Source organism: Dendropsophus ebraccatus, chromosome 3 (genome assembly GCF_027789765.1).
Source record: "Dendropsophus ebraccatus isolate aDenEbr1 chromosome 3, aDenEbr1.pat, whole genome shotgun sequence".
NCBI classification, from domain to species: Eukaryota; Metazoa; Chordata; class Amphibia; order Anura; family Hylidae; genus Dendropsophus; species Dendropsophus ebraccatus.
The window spans coordinates 156,025,510-156,038,710 of record NC_091456.1 but is presented as its reverse complement, the minus strand read 5'-3'; the positions used below and the strand labels follow the sequence as shown (position 1 = coordinate 156,038,710).

Here is a 13,201-nt window from a genome sequence, read left to right as displayed (position 1 = left end):
CGGATATGTTGTCTAGTTTTTTAATGGCTAGGGTTACCTTACCGTTTGGACCAGTATTGTCAGGTATATAGGTGCAACAAACATCCTTGATCATTTCACATACCCCACCATTCTCTGCCAACACCATATCTAGGGTCATTCTGTTCTGGAAAGTCATAATAGATGTGGGGCCTAGTTGGTCTACCAATCCATGTAGGGCATCCCGAGTGTAATTGACAAATCTCTGTTGATTGTAATAAATATAGTTTATCCAATCCACATTCTTGTTTATGGTTATCTGAGGAAAAATTTATTCAAATCCTGCTTTCACCTGGTCCCTAGCTTTAAACTCATCTGGCACCCCCCTTGGGACTCCTATGGCACCTATGTATATGTGTGGGTCAAAGCTTCCCTTTGGGGTCAGATCAACAGTTCTCTTGTGTCTGATGGAAGAGTCGAGGGACCTTGCAATTCTAGAATGAGAGAAAACCTCTTCCATCTTACTATCTTCAAGGGGTATTACATGAAGTGGCTTTAGGGCCTTGGCTAGTGCACATTCCCCTGTCCAATTACCTTCAAGTTTGGGTCTTATTTTCATATCCCCACAGATCCAGAACACATCAGCTACTGATTGGACCTGGTTCAGGAGTTGGTCTCTGGTTACGTTACTGTAACTTCCACAATAGCCTGGTTCAAACTTACCCAGGTTTCTACCCTCCCCTTCGCTCACGAAGCATGTGTAATTACCAGGGTATATTGTGATTCCCTGACTTCGGGTGGGTGCTTGTGTGATTATGGGATATTTTACTTTCCAAGTCTCACAAATCGGGTTGTTAGTAGTAGTGTTGGTGAACAGGCTGAGGAAACACCGTTCTGAAGCTGGGTCTAGGTGTAGGGGAACTGACCCAAGGTGTGGGCGGGCACTAGAGCATACATAACAGTTTGATTGGTTGTATTGTGCTGCAGTGTATTTCATCCATTCTAACCAATAGTTGGTATCACTGTATCCTGTCTCAACTGCATATACCTCTTCTACCGTGGGGTCTGAGATAGCTACCATCTCATTATACATTTGCATGTGGGATTTGGCCAAATGTATTATATCTGTTGCTTGTTTCTCCTCTGTTCTCCACTCTGGAGAATCAAACATGTCCTTCAGCTTGATCCCTGCCTTATAACCAGATGCCATTCCCCCATATCCACCTATAACATATGTTCCTGCATCATTAGCACTGGGGTTTTCTATGGTTATAACTAGTTTCACCTTCTTCTTCTTAACACACAGTGGTTTGAGTAAGGTCAGTCTATCGAGTAAGGGTTTCCCATTCTTGTCTTTCCTCTGTAGTATAGCTTCTGGTCTATATCCCCAATCAGTGTCTCCAGTGTTCCATCCCACTGCCCCCCAGGAATCGCAATGTGGACCCCAATAGTTATCATCAGTAACACACATATACCACACAGTCCCCTCATCGTATGTCATTCCCCTGGGTAGATTAAAATTGACCTTAAAAGTTGCTATATGGGTGTTGGATGAATTATACCAGAGAGTAATGAACTCCTCATCTTGTGTAATTGCTACCTCTGTTGTCCCCCAACCCACCCAGGCAGAACACATTATAAAAAGGATAAAGACGTCTTTCATGGTGAAGGACTGGTGGGTGACATCTTCTTGCAGTGAGAGGCGTGTATCCAGGTGGTTTTCCCTTCAAGTTTCACAGAAGTTGGAGACACCAAAAGCACTTGGTATGGGCCTTCAAATCTAGGTTCCAGAGCGTCTCTGACGTGCTTTTTCACAACCACAAAGTCACCTGGTTGGAGGGAGTGAGTGCTCTGGTCAGATTCTGGATCTGGAATAGAGGAGAAAACTGCAGCATGTGTTACTTTCAATTCATTGCACAGGTTTACAACATACTTCGCAAGATTATCATTCCCCGCCTTCAACTGTTGTGGGTAATATGCCCCAAGCCTAGCGGGACCCCCAAATAGAATTTCATACGGGGTTAGACCGGTGGGCTGCCTATGGGTGTTCCTGACAGAGTAGAGGGCAATAGGTAGGATCTCAGGCCATGGGAGGGATAACTCTCTGCTTGCTTTCAGAATTTTATTTTTCAGTGTGGCATTCATTCTTTCTACCTTTCCACTACTTTGAGGGTGATAGGGGGTATGTAAACCTAAATCTGCCCCTACCATCTTCCAGATCTCCCTAGTCACATCTGCAATAAAGGCTGGGCCTTGGTCGCTTTCAATAACTTCTGGAACTTCAAACCTACAGACTAGGTCGGTCAAAAGTCTTTTCACAGTAAGTTTGGCTGTCATGTTAACAACTGGGTAGGCCTCCGTCCATCCTGAGAACATGTCCACCACCACTAGGACATACTTGTATCTTCCACTCTTTGGTAGTTCCATGTGGTCAATCTGGATCCTCTGGAAAGGATATAGCGGTTTAGCCAAGTGTTTCTTGGGAGTATGCACTGTCCCCCCTGGATTGCAAGTCTTGCAGATGTCACAACTCTTAGCGTAGGTAGCTGCTGTGATAGAGATTCCAGGTGCCAGGTAAAACTTAGTGATGGTGGAAATCATCTGGTTCTTTCCTCTGTGGGTGACTCCATGGGCCCACTGCACCACTGCTGGGAACAATGCTCTTGGTAGGCAGAGTCTCTTGTCCTTTCTCCAGAATCCATCTTCTTGCATCTTAGCTCCTTGTTTTTCCCACTCCTTCTTTTCTTCTGGACCTATTTGGGACTGGAATTGCTTCAACAGAGTAATTCCTGGATTGGGTATATCTTCTTCTTCTCCGGCTTCATCTTCTTTTTTCTTCCCTGCTCTTGTTAGCACGTGTATAGCAACTTCTGCTTCCTCTCGAACTTCTGGGAGAAGTGCTGCGGCCTTTGCTGCTAGATCTGCTCTGTAGTTGCCCTTGGCTTCTTCTGTCTCTGTTCTTCCATGGGCTTTAACCTTCAGGATGGCTACTTGAGCCGGTAGATGGAGAGCTTCCATCAAAGTCTTCACGGCTTTGTGGTTCTTGATAGGCGTTCCACTAGCTGTCTGGAAACCTTGCAAGGCCCATTTCAGGCCAAAGTCATGCGCTATTCCATGCGCGTAGGCTGAGTCTGTGTAGATATTGGCAGTCTTCCCTTCCACTAGCTTGCAGGCTTCGGTCAGGGCCCTAAGTTCAGCTTCCTGGGCCGACATGTGGGAAGGAAGGGAGTTTGCCATCACAGTTTCTGATAAGGTGACCACAGCAAATCCTGTATGGAACTGTCCTCTTTCATCCGCGTACCTTGAGCCATCCGTGAAGAGAATATAGTCAGGATTGTCCAGTGGTGAAGTAGAAACATTTGATAGACGTGAAGTCTTATCTTCTATCTGCTGGACACAATCATGTTCTGGATAGTAATCTTCCTCTGCAGGGTAGTCTTCATCCCTGTGAGATGCAGCACTATTGCCTTCAATAGGATCACATTCCCCCCTTGAGAGAGGAAGCAGAGTTGCAGGGTTCAGAATTGTACATCTTTGCAGTGTGACGTTTTCAGGCAAGAGGAGAGAACTTTGCAGGCGTGTCTTGCGCTGCATAGACAAATGAGGTTGTTGAGACAATTTCAGAATGGCTTGTAAATTATGTGGTGCCAAGATAGTAACAGGATGTCCTAAGATGAGATCAGCCGTTTTGTCCAGAAGTGCTTGTGCTGCAAGAACTGCCCTGAGGCAGGTGGGAGCCGCTCTAGCCACTGGGTCCAATCTGCAAGAGTAATATCCAAGCGGCCGTGTTCTTCCACCATGTTTCTGGGCCAATACTCCTGAAGCATGACCATTGTTCTCAGAGATGAAAAGGAAGAATGGTTGAGTATAGTCTGGTATCCCCAAGGCAGGGGCTTGTAAAATAAGATTCTTAAGTTCATAGCAACAGTTCATAGCCTCTATGGGAAGACCATGTGAGTCCTTGATGTCAGCAAAGGAGTCATAAAGTGGTTGCATCAAAGCTGAAGCGTTGGGAATCCATTGGCGGCAGTAGGTAATCATTCCAAGAAATGCTTGCAGTTGGGTTAGAGTCTGGGGTGGCTTGATCTCTGCCACTGCCTTCTTGCGGTCTTCCGTAAGGTGTTTGGTTCCACTTGAGATACAATCACTGCACCACTGCAGTTTTGACTGTGACACCTTGCAGTTAATGGAGGCCAGGTGCTGAAGTAGGCTGATAGAATGATCTTCACAAACAAAGGCGGTTGGGGCACACAAGAGCAGATCATCAACATACTGAAGGAGAACCACATCCGGGTGTGCCAAGATCCATGGTTGTAAGCATGTCTGCAGTGCTTGAGTGAATTGGTTTGGAGAGTTCTGTGCTCCCTGGGGCATTCTTGTCCAGGTGTACTGTTTTCCACGATAAGTAAACGCAAAAAGGTATCTTGAAGATTCTTCCAGAGGAACGCTGAAGAAAGCGTTTGTAAGATCGATTACTGTGAAACAAGCAGCAAAAGGAGGTATTTGGGAGAGGAGAGTGTTGGGGTTCGGAACCACTGGGGTTTCCAGGACAGTAGCAGCATTCACAGCTCTGAGATCTTGAACCAAACGGTATTTTTCAGGTTCACCTTGTGCAGTCCTCTTCTTGACAGGAAATAAGGGTGTATTGGCAGGTGACATGCACGGGATAAGCACGCCGTTCTTTAGGAAGGCGGAAATCTGTCCTTCCAGAGCCTGTTCTTGACCAGCTTTCAAAGGGTATTGAGGTAGGTGGGGTGGTAATGCACCTTCTTTCAGGAAGATACGTACTGGGGTGACAGGAAGTAGGCCAATATCATCAGGGCCTGTGGCCCATAATCCATCTGGGATTAGGGGTAGCACTCTTGGGGGGATACGTTTCTGGCAAGGAAGCACTAGGAGTGTATGTATGGCTTGCAGAGCACATACTTTTTCAGTGGTAGGAGTATTTTCGAGGTCTAGATACATTCCAGATGAATCAAATCGGATAGTTGCTCCCATCTTCTGTAAAAGGTCAGCTCTCAGTAAGTTGGTTGGGCATGAAGGAGAAACAAGAAGTCTTGACAGTATACTCTGGTGTCAAACAGGCACTGGATAGGTAAGGCGAGTCTTGGTAGGTTGTCCGTCAACTCCGACACATGAGATATAGTCAGGAGAGAGGGTGACACCTGGTGGGATATCCGAGGTTCTTAAGACTGATCTGGCTGCACCCGTGTCCACTAGAAAAGGGATTTCATGACCATTTACTGGAAGTTTGACTGTTAAAACAGGGCCAGATTGATAAGAAAGGTCTTTGTCCGCCAGGTTAGTGAAAGCAGTAGACACAGGCTTGCCAAGTTCCTATGCATCAGGGTAAAACCAGTCCTGAGGAGGAGGAGGAAATGATTGCTGATCAAGTTGGTCGTGCTGTTGAGATCTCTGTGGTTGACGACCCTGGCTTGAGGGTCGATTATATCTTTGTTGGCGGTCATGCGGGGTCATATTCTGTTGTCCCATGCTCAAATTGGAGAATCCTCGGGTTGGTGGGTAACCTTGCTGGGTTTGAAGATTCTGTCCTAAAAAGAGACGGCATTGCTTCCTAATATGGCCTAGTTTGCCACAAAAATAGCAAGCAGGTTTAGGCTTTTGGGGCCTATTGTTGTTGTTGGGCATCTGTTGGTGTCTGCCAGGGAAAGGACTTCCTGGATAGAGTTGAGCTGGCTGATTATACATAATCTCCTCCACTCTTGAGGCATTGTTAGCACGAGGGTTTTGTGTTTGTTGGAAAACAGCCACATTATTATCAGTCAGTCTTTGAGGCGCATGATTAATCTGTTGCTTCTCAATAGCTTTCGAAATGAGCAAGACTTGGCTGTGGGGTAGTTCTATATATTCAGGGCGAGTTTCCACCAATTTTCTCTTAATGGGGTCAAGAAGGCCTTTGACAAAAGATTCGACAAAAAGGGTGCGCTGGTGTTTTATTTTCATATCAAATCCCTGGTCTTGGAAGAGTGCCAACATTCTAGCATAGTACTTTTCCACCGTCTCAGTGGGTTCCTGAGATGTGTCGGCCACACTGACAGAGGAGTCAGCCAGTCTATCTTTGGCCCATTTCTGAAGTCTTCGGCAAAACTCTTCACCCGAGGGATAGCTGAGGGTATCTACCATCCCATCCTCCAATAATGCTGACCTGATAATAGGCCAAAAGGAATCTCCTGCCTTGATACCAGTAATATTAGCTAGATCCTGCCAGTTAGCGGAGTAGGTTTTCTGCACTTCATTGAGCCTACGGTAAAAAGGCATTGGTTGTTTCTCAGGATCAGGCAACTGGCTCAGTAGATTATTGATTTCAGCAGGGTTGAAAGGAACATACTTAGGTTTCTCTTGATTAGTCAAAACATGTTGAACTGGGGAAAATGGTGTTGGTGGTGGTGTATCGGCAATTGGTGGTGGTAGCGATAAGGAGTCAAATGAAATCAACGGTGGAGGAGGAGGAGGCGGAGGTTCCAGACCTGGAAGGAGGTCATTACTAAATGGATTATGTCTCGATAGGGGTATCATCTCGGTTGAGTTTTCCTGCACAGTGGAGAGAGAATAATCTGTACACATGTACTGCCAAGTTTCTGCAAGTAAGTCAGCAATGTATGAGTCTTGAACTACGATCTTGACAAGCTGTAGCGTGTGGATGGGGCCAAAGTCTCGTATTGCAGATAATATTGTCTCACAACAAGGCTTCTCGGGAAACCCAAATAGTCCAGCACAGATAAGTGGCAATGAGAGTGAGGTTAATTCCTTAACTTTGACATTCTGGAGTACATTGTGTACTGTCTGTCTTAGTAAGCGGGCAGCTTCTTCATGAACATAATCTCTGTATATGGGGCCTACTGCATGTAGAATGACCCTACATTTCAGGTTGTAACCTGGAGTTGTCACTACTCCTGTCACTGGTAGGTGAGCACCCTGTCGGCATGTAAGGATGTCATCACAGTCTAACTGTATCTCCTTACCACCGTGCTTCACTATCTGTCTAGCCACACCTCCATTGTGCTTGAGGGCAGCGTTAGCTGGATTCACTAAGGCCTCTGTATCCTGATGTACCACATCACCTATGCCTATGACCAAGGTGGTCGTGAAATCCCATATCTTGGTAGAAAATACTGGAGTAAAAGGTATCGGGTTAAACGTCACTCTATTATGTCCCTCAGACCTTCTAGTGGTAGTGTGGCGTGGGGTTATCGGATGATATGAGTCAACTGATACTCGTTCATCCTCGAAACCAAAACCTGGGGAAGGCTGGTGTCTAGTCCTAAGTGACCCGCGTTCAACTGTCTCGGGGGCAGATTTCCCTTCTCCATCACTCGGGTATGGAGGTTCCTGCTTAAGTTTGATAGGGGTCTTAGGTATAGGAAGGGTGGGTAAATTGAATTGCTGACGTGCAGTTGCAAGTAGTTCATCAAACTCATGAAAGTGTGGACTGAATGGGGTATTCAATGCTTGCTGTGGAGATAGGATCATAATGGGAGCGGCACCTGGGGTGGGTACATAGTATGCTCCAGAGGCAGTCAATAAGGGATATAGATTAAGAGCGCTGCTGTCCGGAAGGGTGGGTTTGGGTATAGCAATATGGCTGCCGGAAGCAGGCTGTTCCCCTTGGGTAGATGGGGAGGAGCTGGGAGTCCCAATATGGCCGTCCGCACGTACAGCAGTGTCACTAGGTGGGGCAGACTGGGCGGTTCTACATTCAGGGGCTGGATTTGGGCGTCCCCTCCCACAACTACTGCAATATTCAGCAGAGGGTGGATTCTGCTGATGGCAATGTGGACACTCCCAGCATCGTGGACCACCGTCGCCATCATGGGATGTGTCACCCCCCCTATAGTACATATATGCAGTCACTTCCTCTTTTGCATTGACATATTCCACCTCTACATAATTATCTTTTGCAATTGAACATGCGGTGCGATGCCATGCCTGGGCAGACAAAAGCAAGTCATTATCCTCCAAGGTCCCTCTGTTCTCCCTAAGGGCCTTGTCCCACAGCGTAGCCTGCAGTCTCCCCTTTTTAGGCATCTGACAGACATCCATTAGTTTTTTCATATTAGCCACATGTTTCTTTCCTTCTCTTTTGGTTACCAGCTCGACTGGGCTTTCATAGGTATTATCGGGAGGCTTCGATGCAAACAAGGATCGCAAGCTTTCCATCGCGTTGCGAGTTTTTTCAGGACTCAGAGATCACGGGTGTTCCTTCTCTACACTAATACCTAGTTCGTGCAATTCAAGCACGCGACCGTAAACCCAGCAAGTGAAACACTTATTTAAGATATCTGACAAAAACTAATCCTTCACGATATGGTCATTGGAGGCCCCCTGGAGGGGAATATGAATGTACAACAAGCTACAGAAACAAGTGTTTCCTGTCTGTTTGACTTCACCGGAAAATAGGGAAGTGAAAGTCAAACTTGAGGAAGTGTCTGGAAAGAACAGAACAGCTAACCGCAGCTGCTAGACTACTAGACTACTACTCCTATCATACGTTCTTTATGTTACATGCAGCCACAGTGTCAGCGCTCAGAAAGAAACAGGGGGAAAAAAGGAAGTAGAAGTTTCACTTGCATTAAACTTTAACTGACAAATATTCACCTACGGCCGCTCTAAATCAGAACTGGTCTTGCCCAGCACCACAGCCAAGGCTAATTCACTGACTTGAAACGGACAGGTTCTCTCACAAACCCCAAAATATCTAACAGATTCTCTTTCAAACCCCAAATTGTATCAGGTTCTCTGCCAAACCTCAAAATTGTAACAGGTTCTCTGCCAAACCTCAAAACTGTAACAGGTTCTCTGCCAAACCTCAAAACTGTAACAGGTTCTCTGCCAAACCTCAAAATTATCTCTATATCGACACCAGTTCTGACAAGTTAAACCACCACGTGTCTCAGAGCCCCAGTAAGAAACCCATAGACAGTTAGTTGGTTACGACAAGCTGTACGTACACAATGATACACGTACATTTACTGGTTCTCGGGACGGCACAGCGGGAGGAACACCTCGTCGCTAAGGTCACCACGGGGATCGAGCAGGTTACCCACAGACTCACACAGGACCGCCTGACACAACAGGTAAGCTACAGATTTATAAAATCAGCAGACTTACCGTTGTGGTGGAGTTGATCAGGCTCGTTCAGTCGGTCCGGGATCATCTAGCAGGCAGCCGGGTGTCGGTCCCACGGGGTAGGCCCCCCCCTGCAGGTGCCGGCCTATTGTTCGGGCGCCAGTGTCGTGGCAGGGAGGTATGGGGTAATTAGGGTAATTATTCTGCCACGCTTCAACTGACTGTCTATGTCTCAATTGTAAAATAGGGAAGTGTCGGCCGTAAGGAAATCACACCAACAACCAGTTTGGTCCAAGTTCCATATACACTCCCCTTTATTACTTCCTTGATCCATACATTTATAGGGTAGAATATAGGGGTGGTTACAATATAACATTATTACATTCCTCTTTGATCTAATTGGATTACACCAAATCTCTATTAATTTATGCATTTTCTACTGCGTAGCTTAGGCCTTTAGACTCTTGTGGTAGTAACGTTTTCTATCTTCACATATCTTCTGGACGTGACTTCCTCTATCTTCCTCTGCAAACCACCAGCATACCATTCTTTGTCCAGGACAGGAACCATTAATCTTCCATGTGAAGGCTTTGCCTTGCAGAAGCAGTTACAAGCTACTAGTATAGATATATATGTCTGAAGCAGTTTGTTAAGAATTATATATTGTAATGAGAATCACGTGTTAGTATACATTGTAGATTTAAATGTTTCTCTTATGAGGGTCATCCCCTGACCCCATACTTGACAAGACCATTCTCTGTAAACCCTAGACATGGTTGTGCGTGAAAATCCCAGTAGATCAGCAGTTTCTGAAATACTCAGACCAGCCCTTCTGGCACCAACAACAATGCCACGTTGAAAGGCACTCAAATTACCTTTCTTCCCCATACTGATGCTCGGCTTGAACTGCAGGAGATTGTCTTGACCATGTCTACATGCCTAAATGCACTGAGTTGCCGCCATGTGATTGGCTGATTAGAAATTAAGTGGTAACGTGCAGTTGGACAGGTGTACCTAATAAAGTGGCCGGTGAGTGTATATATATATATATATATATATATATATATATATATATATATATATATAAATATATATATATATATCAAAGGACAAAGTTCATTCCAATGTACATTTTTAAATCCCCCCCCCCAACAAACTTCAGAGTCTTTTACAAGCTTCAAGATGTTTTAACAATCACATCGGCCTTTACAGGAGGTGTAGGGGAGAGCCAATTTCTTATTATTGGGTATTTAAATTATGAAATATTTACTTATTGATAAATTGGTTGAGGTGCCCAGAATTGCCAGAAGTTGCCCACAAGGGAGCTGAACATTTTAATCTCTTATCTATTTCATTGAAAATGTCCCCCTTTCTCTTTAAATATACTATATAATTTATTCCAAAGCCAGAAAAATTAATTATTGGGTAAAAAAAAAAATAGCACAATGTTGTGGATCAATAATTTTAGATACTAAGAATGTAAATGAGTAAAAACAGTTAATACTCGACTTATCAGTTCCCTTATCAGTAATCCTGCTCTGATGTCACCAGGGTCACCTGACAATCTCCACTTACTTGATGGGACTGGTGCAGCCATCACTGTACTGGGTCACTATAGCAGTGATTTACTATAGCAGTAGACTCATGTCTGTTTTGAGTAGTATTGGGCAGTAGGGAGTGGAAAACTGTCCGATTAGGGCCAATGAGGGATTGATGGGGTGGGTAGGATTGTATTATATGACAGCATTCTGAAGGGAGGCCATTACCTTTAAAGTAATATTGGTAAGATTAGTAAATGTATGAATTCTATACAGAAATGTTTTTGTATTTTTGTTCCTTGCAGTACAAAACAATTTGTGAAAATCATTAGCGTTTGTATCAGTTCCTTTTAGAAGTGAAGCTATGAGCAAAGAAAAGATTACATGGCTTCCATTTAAGCGAATTAATTGACAAAATGAGACAAATGACATGAACAACATGTGTCAAAGGCTCCGAGTCATTCCGATTATTTATTCCACTTTACGTCCTTAAGAAAACTTTTGCTAATTCACTTTTTCACGTACCTGCCAAGAGCCCTGGCAAAAAAGGCCAGAGACTTTTGCAACATGAAGGAGCAAAGATAATTTAAAGTGATGTTTGGTAAAAAGTCCCCTTTGAGATCCCGTTGTGTAACTGAGCAGATTAAGAGAACTGCCAGTAACTTCACGTCGTGTCTAAGTGGAGGTCTCTACGGGTCAGCTCTCAGATCCTGTGCCGACATGTTAAACAAGTTTGTCAATTTTCCATCAGATTGATTTTTCTCACAGGTCTTAAAGCCTCATCTCATTTTATATTATTTCCACCAGGGATCCTAACATTGCAAACCACCATGTACTTTTTTTTCCATAGTGTGATCACAAAAATGCTTTATCTTTGAATGACAATCGGCACACAATCAGGGGCAGAGGGAAAGCTTGTGCTGATCCTGCAACTCATCTTAGTGGCTGATGGATGCTCCAGGCAGAACCGTCTTTTGGATCGTTATTGCAATTGACTTTATAAGCTTACGTAGTGTTTTTAGTACATATGCCTTGTCAGCATTGACACCTTTATTTGAGAAAGAGATGTATTACTTCATTATACTGTAGTAAAAGCAAAACAATGGTTAAATCCTAAGATTGGTTATACTATGTGATAGGAAACTATATGCACTGCACATACTTCTCCGACCATCTCGGAACCTTTTAGCTCGTACAAACCACTTATTCTTCTCATAGACCTGAATTGGGTTGGGTCTGTAGCAGGTGCATGGAAATTTGCAAATCCCATAGAGACGTATGAAACAGTTGAAGAAAGTTTTACAATAAACCTGTGTAAGCATAACCTTAAAGGGGTATGAAGATCTTTTTCTTTCTAAGCAACTAATTTCAAAAAGTTATATAGATTTGTAATTTACTTCTATTTAAAAATCTCAAGGCTTCCCATAGTTATCAGCTGCTGCATGTCCAGCAGGAAGTGGTGTATTCTTTTTAATCTGACACAGTGCTCTCTGGTGCCATCTCTATCCGAGAGAAGAATTGTGCAGAGCAGGAAAGGTTTTCTATGGGGAGTTGCTACTGCTCTGGACAGTTCCTGTCTTGGACAGAGGTGGCAGCAGGGAGCACTGTGTCAGAAAACAAAAAGATTTTCGTTGGAGTACCCCTTTAAATTGCATGGAAGTAAAGCTTAATAACTCTCTCTTACAAAAAAAAAACAAAAAACATTCTGCCATGATTGTCTGTGCTTCCCCCTTAGCTCGTGAAGCTCTCGGACTGACAGGAAAAAAAGGTATAACTGCTCAATTCTAATTCTTTTTCACAAGCGCAGAGAAGGAAGATGAATATAGATACTAGAATAGGTATAATTGGAGTGTCTCTTAACTTAACTGTATTGTTTATTGAAAACGACCAGTAAAGAAGTGTTTCCGCCACTACACAATGACAAATCAAGGCTACTGATTAGTGTAGGTGATACCAGACAATTTCTGTGATATGCATGTTGCTCCATAGTATAGTTCTGTTTAGCTGTGTATACCAGCTTGGTGAGAGATCAGAATCTAATCATTAGCTCTTCGTACTGTAATGGGTCTTCTTTTATTGATAGCTCATTCCTGTTCATGTTTTTGCATTTTCAGTTTTTATTTTTATTTTTTAAATGTGAAAAAGATGTTATAAAAAAGTATATATTACACGGATGTAGCTTCGCTGGGTTTCATTACTGTGACACAGTTCAAGTTTTAGGCCTGGTCCCTGCCGCCATGCTACTATCTGTGTTCTGCGCTGGTCCTGGGGATGCTCATCCTCGTGGTATCCGGCGGCTTCTTCCTCTTTCTGGTCTCAGCTGCAATGGTGCTTCTGGCCACTAGGGTGTGCATGTGGCCAACTGCTCTCGATTTGAAGAGGCAGCATGTCTCCTCCTGCTACTGCCATCTGCCAATTCATAGCCACCCACACCTATTTAAACTAGTTCTACTAGCTCTGCCTGCTATTTCCTTGCTGGATTCTAGCATTCCAAGCAAAGGTGTCTGTCTGCTGCTTCTGCTGTATTCTGTGTATCCTGACCCGTGCATGTTCTTCAGTTTCCACATTTTACCTGACCCTCTTCATTACTGCTTGCCTCCCCCGGTGCCCGATGTCTC

The 13,201-nt window shown here is 44.3% G+C and overlaps 1 protein-coding gene across 1 annotated transcript; it reads right to left on the bottom strand.

Moving 5' to 3' along the window:
- Positions 1–289: 289 nt before the first annotated feature.
- Positions 290–9,660, bottom strand: LOC138786559 (uncharacterized). Its single transcript, XM_069963542.1, has 2 exons — positions 9,088–9,660; positions 290–1,826 (listed from the first exon to the last, which is right to left on the bottom strand). The coding sequence occupies exon 2, from the start codon at positions 1,619–1,621 to the stop codon at positions 290–292; it is 1,332 nt and encodes a 443-aa protein (XP_069819643.1). The 5' UTR covers positions 1,622–1,826; positions 9,088–9,660.
- Positions 9,661–13,201: the final 3,541 nt, after the last annotated feature.